Source organism: Limanda limanda, chromosome 22 (genome assembly GCF_963576545.1).
Source record: "Limanda limanda chromosome 22, fLimLim1.1, whole genome shotgun sequence".
Lineage (NCBI taxonomy): Eukaryota > Metazoa > Chordata > Actinopteri > Pleuronectiformes > Pleuronectidae > Limanda > Limanda limanda.
Window position 1 is genome coordinate 13,490,423 of NC_083657.1, and position 21,527 is coordinate 13,511,949.

At 41.3% G+C, this 21,527-nt stretch overlaps 1 protein-coding gene across 1 annotated transcript; it reads left to right on the forward strand.

Annotated features, from left to right (window-relative positions):
• The first annotated feature begins 526 nt into the window (after positions 1-526).
• On the forward strand, positions 527-3,934 carry LOC132996360 (integumentary mucin C.1-like). Its single transcript, XM_061066708.1, has 5 exons — positions 527-578; positions 893-1,174; positions 1,301-1,335; positions 2,581-2,662; positions 3,648-3,934. The coding sequence occupies exons 1-5, from the start codon at positions 527-529 to the stop codon at positions 3,932-3,934; spliced, it is 738 nt and encodes a 245-aa protein (XP_060922691.1).
• The last annotated feature ends 17,593 nt before the right edge of the window (positions 3,935-21,527 follow it).

Consider the following 21,527-nt stretch of genomic DNA (forward strand, 5'->3'; position numbering starts at 1 on the left):
GTGACAAAAGAGAGACTGACAAAAGACAACTGGCAAAAACAGAACCACATACAATATGAGGAAGGGAAGAAGTATGATTTTGCTTCATTGCTTCCAATGTAATAACACTCCAAGAGGTGTTCTGACACACACAAAAATTGGGTGTGAACAGTGTTTGTATGTTATATATATATCTATCTATCTATCGATATACATATTGATGTCTAGATACTTAAATTATCCTGGGGAAATGTAGGTCTATGTTTTATGCTTTTTGTTTTGGTGGACAATCCTAAACAGGTTAACAGTGACAAAGTTAAAATGGGTGTGTTATGTCCTGGTTGTCGTGTGTTGACGTGTTTTCCTCTGTGACAAAAGAGAGACTGACAGTTTGAATGATCATGCTGTAAAAATGGAAACACGCCCAATCCCTGAGATATTCAGACATGTATCAGTCATACAGGCGTTCATCACCTGTAGAGTATATAAAGTACCTCCGTGTTGATGAGAGGTCGTATAAGGAATCTGCTGAACTTACCTGATCATCATGATGAAGCTGCTTCTTTCTCTGACTCTCATCTGGGCGCTCTACAGCACTGGTAACTTATTACTATTTTAAATTATATATTATTATTTATCATATTGTATTATTAATATCCTTGAAAATATAAGGAGGCTCTATTGATCCTCAGAGGAGAAATTCATAAGTTACAGTACAGCAGGTCAAGAAACAGACTAAACAGGTAGGAAGCAGATAAATAATTTAGAGTAATGTATGAAGTGTCTATTTATATTTAAATTACAACCCATATGTCTGAAACTCCTTTTGAACAGTGAGAAGATTTTTGAGCCTTTATGAACCACAATTTAGATCAGATCATCATAGCACTGATTATTTTTTTCCACATGGCAGGTGAAGCACTTGTGTGTGAAACTTGCACAGATGCTGCCTGTTCAACCAGGGCAGCAGTTACATGTTCCACAGAAACGATGTGTGTCACAGCTTCCTTTCAGCTTGACTCTGCAGCCGTTTCACTTGGGACCGCTGGACAGCAAATCTACAAGGACTGTGCCCCCCCCGGCCTGTGTCCATCCACAGGCTCTCACACATATTCAGTTAACTCGGGTGTTTCGAGTATACTTACAAGTGCTACATGCTGCAGCACAGACAGCTGCAACTCCAACACTCTGCCTTGTAAGTAGATGTAGATGACTATCTTAATAATGTGCATCCTTCTCCTGACATGTTCTGTTTTTAATCCATAACACTTCCATCTTCTCTCTGACTCTAATAAACAGTATAATTTTTTGTCTGTTTCAGTCCCTGTGGTTCCAGCAGTTAACAGTCTACAGTGTCACGTTTGCAGTGTTGGGAAGGATACTTTCAAAACGTATTCCGTTACAGAATACAGAATACATGCTCAAAAATGTAATCTGTAACGTATTCCATTACATGAACTAATCTGAGTAACGTATTCTGAATACTTGGAATACTTCCGGTTTGTATTGCATTTTTTAAGTGTATGATTGCGGCGTTGTTATAGTCAGTGGAGCAGCAGCAGTTTAAACTCTCTCTCCGCCGATGCGGCGGGCCAGCTGGATGTCCGGCTCCCATCCACTCCACCTCTGTGCCGGTCCCACCGGACGCTGAAGGACCCCCACCCCTGCGCCAAGGCTGCCTCGCGCCGTGCAGCGATCGTTTCGGCGTCGAGTCTATTTTTTTTTGCGCTTGACGCGAGCGTATCGCTCCAGGAAACACACTGAAAAATGATTTTAAACGATATTGATGACATATTATATGATATAAATGATAAAGTATGCATCCCATAGTTTGTATTCCCCTTCTGTTGTCCTGGAGTTTTAATTTTACCAATTTTACCGATCACATTATTAAATGCCCCCCTCTGCCCATCCACTACAGACACACAAGCAGTCATAAAGATAAAAAGAGAGGGGGGGGGGGGGCGGAGAATACGTAATTTACCCTCGACACCCGACATTGAACGGAGCAAACAGCGGAGAAGTTCTTGAAGATAGATGACATTAAATTGGGACGCTGTTGCAGTTAATGTTGGAGCAACAAGTGACTATATGATTTAATACTTCTGGGATATTATTAGAGCTGCCCGGCGCTTCAGCGTCCGGTGTGAACCCGGCGTGCCTCGCTGGTCTCCTGCAGAGCCGTGACAGCGGAGCTCTGGGAGCGCAGGTCGGTCTTCTCTCACCAGGTGCTGGAAGGGCAGCTTGCGGATCAGCAGCTCCGTAGATTTCTGGTAGAGATGGAACTCTCTCAGAGCCACGGTCCCGGGCCTGTAACGGTCCCGAGCCGGTCGCGGTGAGGCTTCTTCACGCCGCCGGGGGCCGGGGCGCTATACGGCAGCCCTGGTCTCCAGCTGCTTCCTGGGGGCTTTGCCGCCGGTGGATTTACGAGAGCGTGAATAAACTCAAGAAGTACCGTCATGTAATCCACTGATTTCAACAATGTAACTGTATTCTGAATACCATCTATTTATTTTGTAACTGTAACGGAATACAGTTACTCATAATTTGTATTCTAAATACGTAACGCCGTTACATGTATTCCGTTACTCCCCAACACTGCACGTTTGTAACCCCGTCACCTCTGATTGCAGCTCTTCAGTACAATGTAAGGGAACAGAGGATTGCTGCTTTCAAGGCAGTGGTAAGTCTTCTTCTTATACACTCCATTTAAACAAAGAATACTTCAAACCTATTCTACTACCTTTAAGTATTTTTAACATATTCATACTAAAGAGTGAAGAGTTAAGAATACTTACTCATGTACTAAACATTTTAAGCACTTTAATTAAATATGTATTAATGAAAAGTTTATTTTCTCATCATAAGATCATCATAATGTTTTAGATTTAAAGAGCACACAGGAGATAAAGTAGTTAAAATGAGTTAATTCTTGACCAGTTAACTAAACTATTGATTATTTCTCAGTGAAACTGTTTGTTATTTTCCATCAGGATTTCCTGAAGCTCAACTTCATTATAAAAGTATGCAAGCGTATTAGATTCACTTGAAAAAATAGCCCTATTTTTCTTAGATAATTATCTAAAAAATTAAAAATAAATTTTAATAAAAAAATTAAAAAAAGGTAACTTTTTCTTGGATAATTGTAATCCAGTATTTTGATTAAGTTACATTTTGCATGGATGTTTCGCATCTTTTTTTGGCGCGATGTCTTGTATTAGCGCCATGACGTACAGCGTCGCTTAAAACTGTCAGACTCTTCGTCTGTATAAATAACAAAAGACAAAGGAAATATTTGAATTATGGACAAAAATTAAAACTATCCTCTATCTATCTGTAGCATATCCCCCGAAAGATGGTCGAGACTTTCAACTGATGTTTTCAGGTTCATTTGAAACTTCCCTATACAACACCGTTTGCGTCTCGCTAAAACATAGAACTTTTCCTGTGTGTAGTTACAGATTCATAACAGTAAGTCCATGTCTATAGAGGAAATATAATTTCAAGTGAATGCATTATGCTTCCGTATAAAAGTTTTACACATTTTCACACATGTTAAACTACTGTCATCAAAATACATTTCCTCGTGAATTCAAGTTACTCTTAATGTGAAGAATTCTCTCTGAAATTGTCCAACTAACAAACCTACGATTGTGTTTCATCTTAAGTGACAAATGGGGCCGTCACTTTTCAGTATTTTGGCTGTGCATCTTCAAATCTGTATGCAGCTGCTGCCAGCCTGGGGTCACAGCCTTTCATGCAAAGTTTTGGTACCAATATCAGTGGACTAGCCTGTTGTGGGACTAGTTTGTGTAACACTCTCACTACGACAACCACTACCCCAACGACAACAACCACAACGCCAACGACAACAACCACTGCCAGTGATGCATGTTGTGTCAGAATGGGAATGCTGCATCTGCTGATTGGACTCCTCATTTTCATCCTATTTTAGAGTTCAGAACAAAAATGGATGAACTTTTGAATCCACTGGAAGTCAAATTTAGTCAAAAGGGGATACGGTCTGGGTGAAGTTAAAATTAGCTAAGTCAGCACCAATGATATAGACAGACGCACCCAAAACTTTAATTTAACTTTTAATCAGTTTGTTAGCCTTAATTTAAGTGACACATAAAGAGTTTCACAGGAACACTCACTGGGGATTTCAATAATGACACAAATTGGGTTTTCACATTAGATTGAGGCCACAAAAGACAGAAATGATGATACATGTGTGTTATTATTACACAAAAGAAGAAAAATATTTACAGTGTTATATGTTGTAATTGTTCATTAAAACAACTATAAAGAAAACGTTATTTCTGCTGTCAATCTCCTTTCTGATAAAATCATATCGGGACCAGCTACATCAAATCACAAAGGTTAAGTTTTCCCAGCTGCTTTAGCAGAGAAACCATTTCTGTTGTGTAATTTCAAGCACAACTTTTGTCCTAAGTGTTGTCTCTGGAAATTCAAGAAAAGGCCTTTAGAACCCAGCAAATACAAATTCCCTGATATAGTTACATTAGTTAAAGAGTGCAGCTCTGCACAGGTATCCTGAAGGAGGGAAACAAGTAGAGAGTGACTGGATACTTACACCATACAATGAGAGTAAGCTACTGTCTGTGCAGAGGCCTCATTTATGTGAATGAACTTGTGTTTGCATCGGTACAGTGCTTCACTTTCTCTCTTTGTCAGTGTTGTCTCCCAGATGGGGGGTGCTCTAAAGCCTTGTATGACTCTGTTACTGTGTGTCAGCAATAAATCAAAAAATAACTGGAACTGAGTTCAGAGAGCGCCTAACTCCGCCACAGTCCTATACATGATGGGTTAGTTGCTATAGTAGAAATATGAGGGGAAACAATTAGCCAGAATCCACAACATTTTCTGCATCTGCACCATCCCTTTGCCAAGTTTTTTTTAAACCAGTCATTACAAATAAACCAACATACACAGGTGAAAACATAACTTCTATAATAATAATATAAAATGTTTTGAATAAAGTTTGAGACAGAGCAACTTTTGACTCCTAAATTTCTTTTATTTAGATAATTTCATAATCGCATCATCATAATATAATAAATAACACTTCAATCAGATAATATTTTACAAAAGAAAACTACATGAAACACACACACACACACACAGTTTAAAACTGAAGGACCAGTGAACCTTCTACCAGATAAAAACAGAGATGACTGAAAGTGTGGCTCCACCCTCATCCTATCTAAATTAAAATCTGTTCAGCAGTTCCTGTCTCCACCCGAAACAATACATTCTTCTTCGTCAATAACCACTTAATGTTTCTTTAAAAATGTGTAGAACTCTTTCCCGCTCAGAGCCTTGATTGGGTGCATAGATATTGATAAAACCGAATTTAAAATCTTTCACATGAACTGTTTTACCAAAGGTTTCATCTAAATGTTAATCTCCTCCAGAGAATACAGGTTTGAGAAACACTTGACACACTTTCACAGTCAGAGTCCTGTCATCACCATGACAACCAGCAGGCCCCTGTTCAGCAGGACCGACCACAGGACCACCGGGCCACTAACAACCACAGAACCGGGCTGCAACCACCAGTGGACCCATCTTTAGACCCGCCATCCCCGGCGGACTTTACAACAGAGCCACCGGCAGCAATGACACCGGCCAACGAGCCTCTTAGCCCCGCAGACCCGACCTCCGGCCCCCGGCAGCACCCACAGCAGGCGCGGAGCCTCGCCGAGCCCCGGAGGAACAGCCTCCTTCCCCCCGGCCCGCTGTGGCTCCTGTGGGGACAGGGGATCCGCTGGTGACCCACATGTCCACACCCGGACGAGCTGGTCCCGGATCACCAGGTCGCTCTCAGGGACTCGAGCACCGCTTCGTTCCTCCGGGAGTTGGAGGAGATGTCCCCGTGTTTCACCTGCTCTCGACCCGCCAACAACACCTGCTGCACCGGCCTGTCCTGCTGCGGTTCCCGCCTCACTCCGTGTCTCACAGACAGGGACAGCGGCGACCAACAACAGCCACAGACACACTAACAACACAACAACTACACAATCATACAAAAACAAAGTTAGAAATACAGTAAAGAAGTTTGCGGGAAAACACAAACTCTCACGCGCGCAACACCTATGTGCAACACTACCAAACTCCCAGCATGCAGTGCGAGAGAGAGAGAGGGTGGGGGGGGGGGGGGGGGAGGGGCCACGGTGACGAGCCTTGGCAGAATTTCAAAAGATGACAATCGAACCTTGTATCTGCGTCATCCATTTATTATAATAATAAATAATTTGGAGGAAATCATTTTTTGTTGTTTCTGGAGGAAATCAGTTTAGTTATTTGTGTAATCCTATTATTACAAATAAACCAACATACGCAGGATAAACATAACTTTTGAAAAATCATAACAAGAATAGCTGCCATGGTTACCAGGCTTGAGAGAACTTCAAAGGCAACATTTGAACCTCTCACCTGCATTATGATTTTTGACTTGGAGGAGAGCGGTTGAGTTGTCTGTGTAATCCCGTTATTACAGATAGACCAACATACTCAGGATAAATCATAACTTTTATATCAATAACAATAGTGTTCAACGTTTGACAGAATTAGAAAACGATACAAACTATATATTTTTCCCGGGATTTCACCTTTCGCTTTCGAACCTACAACACGCTTTTTGCATTTTTCTTCATTTTAACGTCATTAATTGAGGCAACATGGCTGCCACGCTAACTGCCCAGGACTACCAGTTGGTTCCAGGAAGCCTGCTGACCTCTGGCTCCTCTTGCTACCAGGTGCAGTCTTTTCTCGGACAGGGCACATGCGGAAAAGTTGTCAAGTGCAAGAGACTGGACGACAAGAAGACTGTGGCCATCAAAATGATTAAACTGAAGGCCTGTAATGTAAAGGCGGCAAATCAAGAGGTAAGAAACAAATCTGTACGCTGATCCCAGTTTGAATTATACCGTGTGCAATCCATATGTACACACACTTCCTTGTTTAAGTTTACATTGAGCTGATATACAATGTTTCATTCGCCTTCCATGTATCTCCAGGTGGCTGCTCTGAAGAAATTGAGATCGTTGGGCACGTTCTACCTTGTCCAGTGGTACCAGTACTTCGTTGACAGAGGACACATTTGCCTGGAGTTTGAGCACCTGGACAAAAGTCTCTTTGATTTCATGAGAGAACGACGTTTCAGACCTCTCCAGCTGAAAGAGATCAGACCAATAGTCCAGCAGGTGTGTGTCCACCTGTTTTACTCTGTGCAGTAACAAACAGTATGGAAATATATGCAGGTGGAACATTGTTGACATTTTTTTTTTAATTGAACTTTTCAGATTGCCCATGCGCTCAACCACCTGAAGGCTGCAGGGATTGTCCACGCAGACCTCAAGTTGGACAACATCATGTTGGTCGACCAGCTACGGGAGCCCTTCAGGGTCAAAGTGATCGACTTCGGACTGGCGTGTGAGGTGTCAGCTGCCAAGTTGGGTTCCTACATTCAGACCCGTCCATACCGGTGAGCATCTGGAACCATGACAAATCTTAGTGGCGTGTTATTAACTGAAAAAACATTTAAACTGAGAATAAAAACATCCAGTCTTTATCCATTCACACAAATGTCTTTGTGTGTTTTACTCCTGTAGCAGTAAGAATTATTAAGGTGTCCTTCAAAACAACCCACATATTTTGCATGGTTTATGTGATCGTGGTTGTTGCTCCTCTGTCAGATCCCCAGAGATCATGCTGGGGCATCCCTTCACAGAGGCCATAGACATGTGGTCGCTGGGCTGCATTGCTGCTACGCTGTACCTCGGGACCCAGCTCTACCCTGGATTGGGTGAATATGAAATGGTACAGATACTTCTTCAAAATGCACTGTCTCTTCAGTTGTATTAATATCTTAATATGACAGTCTCAGAGGAGTACAATTCAGAGCAGACTCCAACCCTAACCCCTTCTAGGGCATGACATGTGCATAATATAAAGATAAATAAGCAGTACTTCACCTGGACTGTGGGGGAATTTTAAGTTGTGTTGTATTTTCAGATCAAACACATCACAGAGACTCAGGGTCAGATACCCGACACCATGCTCAACCATGGAGGTAAAACTCCACAATTCTTCACGAGAAACGTCGACTCCACCTCCTCCGTCTGGAAACTCAAGGTGACGACCTGAAACCGCTTGTTATATTCAAATATCTCTCTCTCCATCTCGTTTCTGCCTTGCTGTAACATATCTGATGCACTGATGCTTACCACACCACTTTATGAACAGACACCAGAGGAGTACCACAAAGAGACGGGGAAGCAGCCAATGGAGAACAGGTGGTGGAAGTTCACCTCCCTGGACGACCTCTTGCTGGTATGTCTTCTTTAATATCACTCCACATGAGCTTGTTCATTAAAGATAAAAAGAAAAACACTCGGAATGTCCTAGAGAGGTTTTTGGTATTCACCACTGGAGCTAACTGAGAACATGTTTGTGTTTTAGATCCGACGCTTCAGCAGTCACAACTCTGCAGATGAAGTTACAGAGATGGCCGACGCCCACATGTTTGTGGACATGTTGAAGGCGATGCTTCAGCTTGATCCCGACAGAAGGATCACACCCCGTCAGGTGCTGGAGCACAAGTTCCTCAGCCTGCGCCACATCGCCAGAATGGAGCATAAAAGCCACTAGTAAGTCAACAATGTGATCTGGTTAAATGTTTTTAAATGTATAATTCATCTTTTGCTATATATATTCCACTTGTACCTTTGTTACTGATACAGATACACGGATGATCTAATTAGAGTATTAATTTTCTTGCAGTGTCAGGTGCTGTTTTCAAATGATGGAAATCTGTCAGAAGAAAATCCTGACTTCTGGCAGTGGCACAGCTGTGTGTGGGCCACTGAAGCCGCCCCGGTGCACAGCTACCAACCCCGTCCAGCAGAATCCTACATCTCTTGCTGAGGGGAGAAAAACTGACCAGATCCACCGCACCGACCTACATCCCTGCACCACCACCACCCAGACCAGAGGAACTGAGGGGTCAAGAAAGAGGAACATTGAACATGACGATGTGCAGCCTCACAAGAAAAACTCTCTTTCCTTGTCAAACAGCAGACATGATCCTTGGCACACTTGCCATCGTCAGTTGGATCAGAGGACCAGGCCTGGTGATCACCGCCACAACCACACCACAATTCCTTCAGGCTGCACCTTGACTTAGAGTCAGGCTCTGTCAGGACTAAAGAGAAAGGCAGGCAGTGATGCTGATGTGCAGACTACAATGCCTTTGCTTGTCAGATAGTGACACCTGCCATTTCATCTTGTAATATATAATCTAACTGAAAATGTTTGCAAATATTTGAGTTGAGTGTACATAGGTTTTTGCTGTTGTTAAAATATTTAATTAATGTTTTTGTAAGCTTTTATTAAATATGATTATATTTAAATTACACCAAAGAAATCCTACATGAAGTTTATAGACACAGGAATAATGTTTGACGTTCAGAATGAAAGATGGCTCTTGTAAATATATGGCTCCTGTAAATAAATGTTTATTCCCTTGAGATGAGTAATGGATTCATTATTTTTTTCCCAATGAAAGGAAAACAAAACTGCACATTTAACACAGATTTATGCGTCATGATTCATCAATAAACAGTGGTCCAATTTTGAGAAAACAATCCTAGTTTTAAGTGTAATTTCAAGCATAACTTTTGTCCTAAGTGTTGTCTGGAAATTCAAGAAAATGCCTTTAGAACCCAGCAAATACAAATTCCCTGATATAGTTACATTAGTTAAAGAGTGCAGCTCTGCACAGGTATCCTGAAGGAGGGAAACAAGTAGAGTGACTGGATACTTACACCATACAATGAGAGTAAGCTACTGTATGTGCAGAGGCCTCATTTATGTGAATGAACTTGTGTTTGCATCAGTACAGTGCTTCACTTTCTCTTTGTCAGTGTTGTCTCCCAGATGGGGGGTGCTCTAAAGCCTTGTATGACTCTGTTACTGTGTGTGAGCAATAAATCAAAAAATAACTGGCACTGAGTTCAGAGAGCGCCTAACTCTGCCACAGTCCTATACATGATGGGTTAGTTGCTATAGTAGAAATATGAGGGGAAACAATTAGCCAGAATCCACAACATTTTATGCATCTGCACCATCCCTTTGCCAAGTTTTTTTTAAACCCATTTTAACAAATAAACCAACATACACACAGGTGAAAACATAACTTCTATAATAATAATATAAAATGTTTTAAATAAAGTTTATTGAGACAGAGCAACTTTTGACTTTTAAGATAACTTTTATTCAGATCATTTCATAATCGCATCAGCAAAAAATAATAAATAACACTTCAATCAGATAATATTTTACAAAAGAAAACTACATGAGACACACACACACACATAGACATTTTAAACCTGAAGGAGCAGTGAACCTTCCACCAGATAAAAACAGAGATGACTGAAAGTGTGGCTCCATCCTCGTCCTATCTAAATTAAAATCTGTGCAGCAGTTCCAGTCTCCAACCAAAACAATATTCTTCTTGGTCAACAACCACTTAATGTTTCCTTAAAAATGTGTAGATAAAACCGAATTTAAAGTCTTTCACATGAACTGTTTTACCAAAGGTTTCATCTAAATGTTAATCTCTTCCAGAGAATAAAGGTTTGAGAAACACTTGACACACTTTCACAGTCAGAGTCCTGTCATCACCATGACAACCAGAAGGCCCCTGTTCAGCAAGACCGACCACAGAGCCACCGGGCACCGGGCCACTAACAACGACAGAACCGGGCTGCGACCACCAGTAGACCCATCTTTAGACTCGCCATCCCCGGCGGACTTTACAACAGAGCCACCGGCAGCAATGACACAAAAAAAATTTGTTATCATTATTGCTTTAATATATGAGGAGGACTGAAAAGTTTCTTAATTTTCTTATTTTAATATGTGGCCATATAAAGAATTTATTATTTAGAATGTTTTATTTGTTATCATTATTGACACATTTAAATGCCACAAAAAAGATTTGTTTTACATTTGCACTTTGCAATTTTGTTAAAGTTCAATAAATAGATGTTCATATAGTCATTTGTGTCATTTCATTTGTGACATTTGTATGCATTCACATGGTCATGGTGCGGCATGCTATACACTACACCTCCCCACGCCAACACCCCCCCCACACACACACACACACCCCCGCGACGAAGTGTCCTCTTTTTTACAAACTCAAATCTGGTCACCCTAGTATATTATACAAAAAATTAATTTTATAAAAAAAAATAATAATTGTATTTTTTTTTGGAATGCATTTCGCGACCCCTGATCTAACTCACATACTCTGTGTCAAGCATCATCACCTGTCTACATCCGGTCCGCCATTTTAGATCACTCAAGCTAGACGCATGCTCTCGGTTTTGGTCAGATCATAAGCTATATAGATGAGTGAAGTAATCCTGCTGACCTGTTGAAAGATGCAGGGACTCTTACGAATCAATGGTGAGTAGTACAACATCTGTAGCTGCAGATTTAGTTGAGAAATATAGTAAATCACGGAGTAAAAAAAGTCCGCTAGCCGCTAAGCTAACGGCTAACATGTTAAACCCCATTCACTTTCGCTAATAGCGTTAGCATGTAGGATCTGGGATATAGTTGTGAGCTAACCACAATGCTGTTACCTCAGAACTGTTAATGATCAATGTGTATTGTATGTATGTGAATATTAAAAGCTACTTTGCTAGCAATGTTTAGTATAGAGGTTATTAGTGCAGATTTGAAGCCCTGCTTCATGTTAATTTACTCTTGTCTAATAGCTGTGGAGTTTCTACTCATTGAGCTTCAGTATTAGCATGTAGTCCTTATGTCTTACATAGGACTGATAATATGTGTATGAATGAATGTCTTAAGTCAATGTGATTCTGTTTTCCTATTAATACTTGAACCTTATAGTATTATAATTTAATTTAGCATTGAGTTTGATCTTTGAGAATTTAAGTTGTATTGATACAATCAATATACATGTGTGACCTGTTTATAGGTCAGGTTTTTGGATTCTGAAGAAAATAATTCTCCGGTGCCAGCGAGGACATCAGGATTGATTTTCCCGAAGATTCCAGTTAACTGGTGGCGAGCTACCCTACGATCTTTCTGAAGGAATTGGACTTTCTTATTCTTCACTCCACAGTGTGGTAGGACAGACCCTGTAAAAAGACGGATTGGACCCAACAACATTCTACAGACTGACAATTAAGACTTGACTGACAGACTTTGAATTGACTTTTATGTGCACACTTTTCTTTTATTTATTTCTGTTTATTATTTTGGGGGAAATTTATGATGTGTTCTATTGTCAAACCAAGTTGAATTGCTGTTGTGTTTAAATATAAGTTCATTTAAAGAAATTGTGTTTTTGTATTTCTCATTATTGATTCTCAACTCCAGGGCTCCTACGTACCTAGAATATCCTATCCTGGTCCAGACTAACACTTATTCTAGTGTAACCAAGGGTTACATAATGAAAGGTTTAATTTTCTTGCAGTGTCAGGTCCTGTTTTCAAATGATGCAAATCTGTCAGAAGAAAATCCCGACTTCTGGCAGTAGCACAGCAGTGTGTGGGCCACTGAAGCCGCCCCGGTGCACAGCTACCAACCCCGTCCAGCAGAATCCTACATCTCTTGCTGAGGGAGAAAAACTGAGCAGCCCCACCGCACCGACCTACATCCCTGCACCACCACCACCCAGACCAGAGGAACTGACGGGTCAAGAAAGAGGAACATTGAGCATGATGATGTGCCGCCTCACAAGAAAAACTCAAACAGCAGACATGATCCTTTGCACACTGGACATCATCAGTCTCATCAGAGGAACGGGCCTGCTCATCACCGCCACAACCACAACACGGGTCCTTCAGGCAGCACCCGGACCGAGGGTCAGGCTCTGTCGGGACTGAAAAGAAAAGGAGGTGATCATGGCGATGTGCCGCCTCCCAAGAGAAACTCTCCTCCCAGGTCAGATAGTAACAGAAGGTCCCAGGGAAACTGGGACTACAGTAGGAGCAGGGACTGTGAGAGGAGAAGAGACAGGCATGACTTTACAGGCAGTTCCACCTGCAGAGATGATTCCCGGCACACTCTCCATCATCAGTCAGCTCAGAGGACGAGGCCTTATCAGCACCACCACCACCACAACACAGTTCCTTCAGGCTGCACCTTGACTTAAGAGTCAGGCTCGGTCAGGACTAAAGGGAAAGGCAGGCAGTGATGCTGATGTGCAGACTACAATGCCTTTGCTTGTCAGATAGTGACACCTGCCATTTGATCTTGTAATATATAATCTAACTGAAAATGTGTGCAAATATTTGAGTTGAGTGTACATAGGTTCTTGCAGTTGTTAAAATATTTAATTTATGGTTTTTTTGTGAGCTTTTTAATGATATTTATATTACACCAAAGAAATCCTTCATGAAGTTTATAGAAACAAGAATAATGTTTGACATTTAGAATGAAAGATGGCTCTTGTAAATAAATATGTTTATTCCCTTGAGATGAGTAATGGATTCATTATTTTTTTTCCAATGAAAGGGAAACCAAACTGCCCATTTATCACAGATTTATGATTCATCAATAAACAGTGGTCCAATGTAACTAATTTTGATAAAATAATCTTAGCTTTAAGTGTAATTTCAAGCATAACTTTTGTCCAAAGTGTTGTCTCTGGAAATTCAAGAAAATTCCTTTAGAACCCTGGACTCATGCAGCCTCATCACAGAAAGTTTATCTGTCGTTCAGGACGTGTCTGTAAATGTTATGAAGAACACAAGCCCAAGAATCTGCCACCTGGCTGGAACTCAATGAAGGGAGAAGAAGAGATTCCCAACATCATGGTCAGTACTCTCAAGTATCCAGAAGATGGTGCATGGAATGCTTTTGAATATCTCACAGAAACATGTGGTAGACCACGGAAAGGCCGCATCATCGTCCCGTTCAACCTTGGTGGTCGGAAAGTAACCATTCCGTTCTACATCATCACCTGGGTCATGTCTCTGGTTCTGTCTGACTACGGGATCAAAGCCACCGTCCATCTTGCCGCCTGTCTGGGTTATGACCCTAACCCTAACCCCAGGCAGAAGATTCCCAGAGAGTTCCTGGAGGATCAGAACTGTTACACTATCGACAACACCATGATGACATCATCGCCAGACATGTGGCCCATCACCCACCCCGACCTGTACAGGAACCTATAGGCCATGTTCCATTAGACGGACAAAACCTCCGGTGGTGCTCCTAAACTGATAATACTACAGTTATAACACACTGAAATTACAGTTAGGTGGACATTTACTATAGAAGGCTGAAAATACAGCTACACGAACAGTAACAAAGCATCTATTATGCTTATTTCTCTCCACTCGTCCGAGGGAGGGTCCGTTGCTTATTCAGGTAAGTAATAGGTCAATTTAGATTGAGTCTGGAAGCCCTGGCGCGACGTTTCGAAATATTGGGTATCGTTTGGTTTTTTCCCGATACCGGTGCCTGAACCGATACTTTAAAAAAAAAAAAAAAATGTCTGATCTACATCCCCCTCTGGAGGTAAGTTGCACACAGTTTAAGGAAGCTCATATTTGTGGTTACCCTACTTTGAAGGCTTATGAATGGAATGCTTGTCTCTTACCAGGATATAAATAAGTGTGTTTGTGCTTGTGTATGAGTGTGTACGCACACATGTATGTTTTTAAGGTTATTTATATTCAGATTTCTGCTGTAGGTTCACCATGATGACCGGATTCTTTGGCCTGTGCTTCAGCATGGCCCAGCTCAACGATGACCCTTTCATCAGCTGTTTCATCTCAGCAGCCATAGAGGTTCCTTGGTACATCACCAGCTGGATGGCACTACGAAAATATTCACAGCGAAACATTATGATCGGCATCTTGCTCCTTGGATCAGTGCAACTGATACTCATTCAATTTGTACCTCAAAGTTAGTCAAATCATCATTAGCCTACAGGAGTTATAGATAATAGTTATATAGTGTTTGTTGGAGCCTTGAGCTGAACTGTATCAATATGTTGTTTCAGTGTCGAATTTAAATAAAGAAACACTTTCCATCATTACTTGGCCTGAATGTTTCAAAAAGCATATCCAAACTATTCCATCTGTCAGACATGAGCATTATTATCATTGTAGGTTACATATACATTTATCTAAAATAACAAATAAAGCTTTAAATTAACTTTACAGTTATCTGTGTTTGTCACCATCCACTGTTTGTTCTGCAATTAATTCACCTCGTGTACGTGAAACATGTGTGGGACGGGGACTTGCAGGAACAATTTCTCTACACAAGAGAGCTCCCTACTACTACGACTGCAGAAGACATGTTCAGCTCCGTGGACTTGTATTTGAGTTCATTGGGACGAAGCTGGGACACGTGCCTCGGTATCACAACTGATGGCGCTGCCCGGCACGACAGGACAACCCTCAGGTGTTGTGAGGAGAGGAGAATACTTGAGAAAGCGCAGAATGCAACTTGGAACCATTATTGTTAGCATGAAATTAAATCAAAAACACAATAACTCAAAGAAACTGAAAATAAAATCAAAAACTGAAAACACGCGAAGGTGTCATAAGACACTCTTGGGTCTTCTTCAGGTCTTACTAGGTTAGGCACCTGAAAAGCAAATTGTTTCTATCAGAGCTGTGAGGTCCTTCCACTACAACGTTCAGAGAAAGAGTGAGTGAGGAGCCTGAGGGCTCCTCTACTTATAGGCTGCCTCTCACAGACTCCTCCTCCTTGTCTATTCCACTGTGATCCTTTAATTCTATAACTGTCACTAAAACCAAACTTATTTATATATATTATCATTCATGATACCGTGTATCTATGAATATATTATATTTTATTGGACTTAAGTGATGTATTTATTTATTTAAGTCAAATTGTGACAAAAGTTCGAAATCGAGAAACAAAGTTCGTATCGATAAACTGTGATTGTTTTAACTCACATATCAAAATTATTGATATTAATTTAAGTTGTCCACATCCATGTATTCTTTTTGTAATAAATCATGTTGTTATTACTACTTCGTGACGTCTACGTATTGACTTTTTTTGTATAACTGAGCTGTGACTTGTGATTTTAGGTCAATTTCGTATAGATAAACTGTGATTGTTTTAACTTACATGTCAAATTACATGTTATTTGTTTGAATTTCACGACACAAATAACAGCGTCATCGGAGCAGTGATATTTTTTTGACCTGGCAGGCAACATCTATTTATATAACATATAACATAGTACAATGAAGCAGCAGTTTACAGGGTGAAGGAGTGGGGAATATTAAATTAAAAGATATAATTGACATACACACACTTTAACGTGTGGTCAGATACACATACCATGTCCTTTGATTGCATTAACTACACTCTGGAGCACAGTCACTACACACACACACACACAAGGCAGAGGACCAACATCTGAGGGAGGTGAGGCAGATAATGAGCAGACCTCCCTCACACACACAAACACACACACACAGTACGTCATCTCAACTTCAGATGTTACATGCTCCTTATCAAACAGGGAAAGGTTTTCATGCCTTTTCTCACAGTGTTTCATGAATCACTTCATTGTAATAATTCTGAGACGTCCTCTCTCCTGTGAGATCATCAGTCTAACGCCGGGTTTACACCGGGCGCTGAAGCGTCGCGTAAGCGCAGCACCAAGCCTTAAATAACAGCTGACTCCCATCCACTCCCATGTTAGTCCTCTGTGCCGGTCCCACCGGAGGCTGAAGCCCCGCGCTGCGCCAAGGCAGCCTCGCGCCGTGCAGCGATCGTTTCGGCGTTGAGTCTATTTTTTGCGCTTGACGCGAGCGTATCGCTCCAGGAAACACACTGAAAAATAATTTTAAACGATATTGATGACATATTTTATATGATATAAATGATCAAATATGCATCCCATAGTTTGTATTCCCCTTCTGTTGTCCTGGAGTTTTAATTTTACCAATTTTACCGATCACATTATTAAATGTCCCCCTCTGCCCCCACTACAGCCACACAAGCAGTCATAAAGATAAAAAGAGAGAGGGGGGGGGGGGGGGGGGGGTGTCTACGTACTCTCCCCATAGGCTTGAGTGGAGAATACGTAATTTACCCTCGACACCGGACATTGAACGGCGCAAACAGCGGAGAAGTTCTTGAAGATGGATGACATTAAATTAATAATTGAAGTGGGAAAGTACACTGAGCTGTATGATCCTCCGCACATGTTGTATAAAGACAACATTAAAAAGGACAAATGCTGGGACGCTGTTGCAGTTAATGACAAATATCAGCTGTATGTGTGATCACGGAGAGGAATCGCAGGATGACCGCCGCGGCGTTAAGGGTGACGGTGTGACCAGCCAAGCGCCGGCGCGCTAGGGATTAGCGCTTACGCGTCGCTTCAGAATGCTTTGAGGCCAGAACACTATGACCTCTGGTAACAATAGCAATGGCGCGCACCTACAGAATCATCAACACGGGACGCCAGGAGGAGGACCCAACGCCAGGAGGGCAGGACTGCCTTGTGCTCCGACCAACGAGGCACTGCCCAGCGTATATGCAGCAGCTTCCGTCTAGTCTCGACCAATCCAAGAACCTCTGTCACGCCCAGTATATCGATATATAAGCTATGTGCGTACTTTGACTAAGCGCCATTTTCCTGTGCAGCTTACTGCGTAGGATTAGAGGACCATGCATGACCATTTTTTTGTTTCCTGACCTGTGACCTCTGAATAAACCTGCTTAATTTGAACTTGAGAACGCAACTCCTGCCTTTGATTTCCACCCGCAACAATATGAATATATGTGTAGTACATACGTAGTAAGTGTGACCTGTGATCTTGTGACCTGGCAGGCAACATCTATATATATATATAACATATAACATTGAAGCAGCAGTTTACAGGGTGAAGGAGTGGGGAATATTAAATTAAAATATATGAATATATGTACATGGTAACTGTTCAGTGGGTCAGTGTTGCTGGTTCCAAAGCCCTACGGTCTGGGGGAGGAAGCTGTTTTTGAGTCTGGCAAGACGTTTCTAAATATTGGGTATCGTTTTTTTTTTCCCCCGATACCGGTGCCTGAACCGATACTTTAAAAAAAAAAAACTTCTCATCTTTAGGCACATGTTTAGCGTTCGCTGTTGGCTACATGTTAGTGACGACCATCGCTTACTTTTTTAGAGACTGGAGATCTGGAGGTTCCTGGGTACATCACCAGCTGGATGGCGCTACGAAAATATGTCTGTCTGATTGAATCAGTGTGACAGTGAGTTTGTTGCCTTGTGTTACAGAGCCCCACTGTCGAAGATCGCAGGACAAAGAATAGGACTTTTTTCCTACGGTTCAGGATATGCTTCGACTCTGTATTCTCTCCAGGACAACTGTTTCAATTTCCATGTAAGTGTTCACTTTTGCTCAGTTTCCATGACTTTTCCAAACCTGGAAAATGAAAAAATAAATTCCATGGTTTCCAGGTACCGTGGGAACCCTGCCTGCAAATACAAATTACCTGATATAGTTACGTTAGTTAGAGTGCACCTCTGCACAGGTATCCTGAAGGAGGGAAACAAGTAGAGAGTGACTGGATACTTACACCATACAATGAGAGTAAGCTACTGTATGTGCAGAGGCCTCATTTATGTGAATGAACAACTTGTGTTTGCATCAGTACAGTGCTTCACTTTCTCTCTTTATCAGTGTTGTCTCCCAGATGGGGGTTGCTCTAAATCCTTGTATGATTTCATCAAAATATCAAAATGATTAAACTGAAGGCCTGTTATGTAAAGGCGGCAAATAAAGAGGTAAGAGACAAATCTTTTCGCTTATCCCAGTTTGAATTATACTGTGTGCAATCCATATGTACACACACTTCCTTGTTTAAGTTTACATTGAGCTGATATACAATGTTTCATTCGCCTTCCATGTAGCTAACTGAGAACATGTTTGTGTTTTAGATCCGACGCTTCAGCAGTCACAACTCTGCAGATGAAGTTGCAGAGATGGCCGACGCCCACATGTTTGTGGACATGCTGAAGGCGATACTTCAGCTTGATCCCGACAGAAGGATCACACCCCGTCAGGTGCTGGAGCACAAGTTCATCAGCCTGCGCCACATCGCCAGAATGGAGCATAAAAGCCACTAGTAAGTCAACAATGTGATCTGGTTTAATGTTTTTAGATGTATAATTCATCTTTTGCTATATATATTCCACTCGTACATTTGTTACTGATACAGATACACGGATGATCTAATGAGAGTATTCATTTTCTTGCAGTGTCAGGTGCTGTTTTCAAATGATGGAAATCTGTCAGAAGAAAATCCCGACCTCTGGCAGTGGCACAGCTGTGTGTGGGCCACTGAAGCCACCCCGGTGCACAGCTACCAACCCCGTCCAGCAGAATCCTACATCTTGCTGAGGGGAGAAAAACTGACCAGATCCACCACACCGACCTACATCCCTGCACCACCACCACCCAGACCAGAGGAACTGAGGGGTCAAGAAAGAGGAAGATTGAGCATCGCATCAAATCAAATCAAATCAAAGTTTATTGTCACATGCAACAATGACAGCGTCATTGGAGCCGCCTCACAAGAAAAACTCTCTTCCCTCGTCAAACAGCAGACATGATCCTTGGCACACTTGCCATCATCAGTCTCATCAGAGGAACGGGCCTGCTCATCACTGCCACAACCACAACACAGGTCCTTCAGGCAGCAGCCGGACCGAGGGTCAGGCTCTGTCGGGACTGAAAAGAAAAGGAGGAGATCATGGCGATGTGCCGCCTCCCAAGAGAAACTCTCCTCCCAGGTCAGATAGTAACAGAAGGTCCCAGGGAAACTGGGACTACAGCAGGAGCAGGGACTGTGAGAGGAGAAGAGACAGGCATGACTTTACAGGCAGTTCCACCTGCAGAGATGATTCTCGGCACACTCGCCATCATCAGTCGGCTCAGAGGACGAGGCCTTATGAGCACCACCACACCTGCCATTTCATCTTGTAATATATAATCTAACTGAAAATGTGTGCAAATATTTGAGTTGAGTTTACATAGATTCTTGCAGTTGTTAAAATATTTTATTAATATTTTGTGATCTTTTTTTAAATTTAATTATATTTATATTACACCAAAGAAATCCTACATGAAGTTTATAGAAACAAGAATAATGTTTGACAGTCAGAATGAAAGATGGCTCTTGTAAATAAATGGCACTTGTAAATAAATCTGTTTAATCCCTTGAGATGAATAATGAATTCATTATTTTTTTCCCAATGAAAGGAAAACCAAACTGCACATTTAACTCAGATTTATGCGTCATGATTCATCAATAAACAGTGGTCCAATATAAATATTTTGAGAAAACAATCCTAGTTTTAAGTGTAATTTCAAGCATAACTTTTGTCCTAAGTGTTGTCTCTGGAAATTCAAGAAAATGCCTTTAGAACCCAGCAAATACAAATTCCCTGATATAGTTACGTTAGTTAAAGAGTGCAGCTCTGCACAGGTATCCTGAAGGAGGGAAACAAGTAGAGAGTGACTGGATACTTACACCATACAATGAGAGTAAGCTACTGTATGTGCAGAGGCCTCATTTATGTGAATGAACAACTTGTGTTTGCATCAGTACAGTGCTTCACTTTCTCTCTTTGTCAGTTTTGTCTCCCAGTTGGGGGTGCTCTTAATTCTTGTAAGTCCTTTGTTACTTTGTGTGAGCAATAAATCAAGAAATAACTGGAACTGCAGTCAGAGAGCGCCTAACTCCGCCACAGTCCTATACATGATGGGTTAGTTATTATAGTAGAAATATGAGGGAAAACAATTAGCCAGAATCCACAACATTTTCTGCATCTGCACCATCCCTTTGCCAAGTTTTTTTTTAAACCAGTCATTATAAATAAACCAACATACACAGGTGAAAACATAACTTCTATAATAATAATATAAAATGTTTTAAATAAAGTTTATTGAGACAGAGACAGAGCAACTTTTGACTTTTAAGATAACTTTTATTTAGGTAATTTCATAATCGCAACAGCAAAATATAATACATAACACTTCAATCAGATAATATTTTACAAAAGAAAACTACTTGACACAAACACACACACACACAGTTTAAAACTGAAGGAGCAGTGAACCTTCCACCAGATAAAAACAGAGATGACTGAAAGTGTGTCTCCAACCTCTTCCTATCTAAATCTAAAATCTGTTCAGCAGTTCCAGTCTCCACCCAAAACAATACATTCTTCTTAGTCAATAACCACTTAATGTTTCTTTAAAAATGTGTAGAACTCTTTCCCGCTCAGAGCCTTTTTTGGGTGAATACATATTGATAAAACCGAATTTAAAATATTTCACATGAACTGTTTTACCAAAGGTTTCATCTAAATGTTAAACTCCTCCAGAGAATAAAGGTTTGAGAAACACTTGACACACTTTCACAGTCAGAGTCCTGTCATCACCATGACAACCAGAAGGCCCCTGTTCAGCAGGACC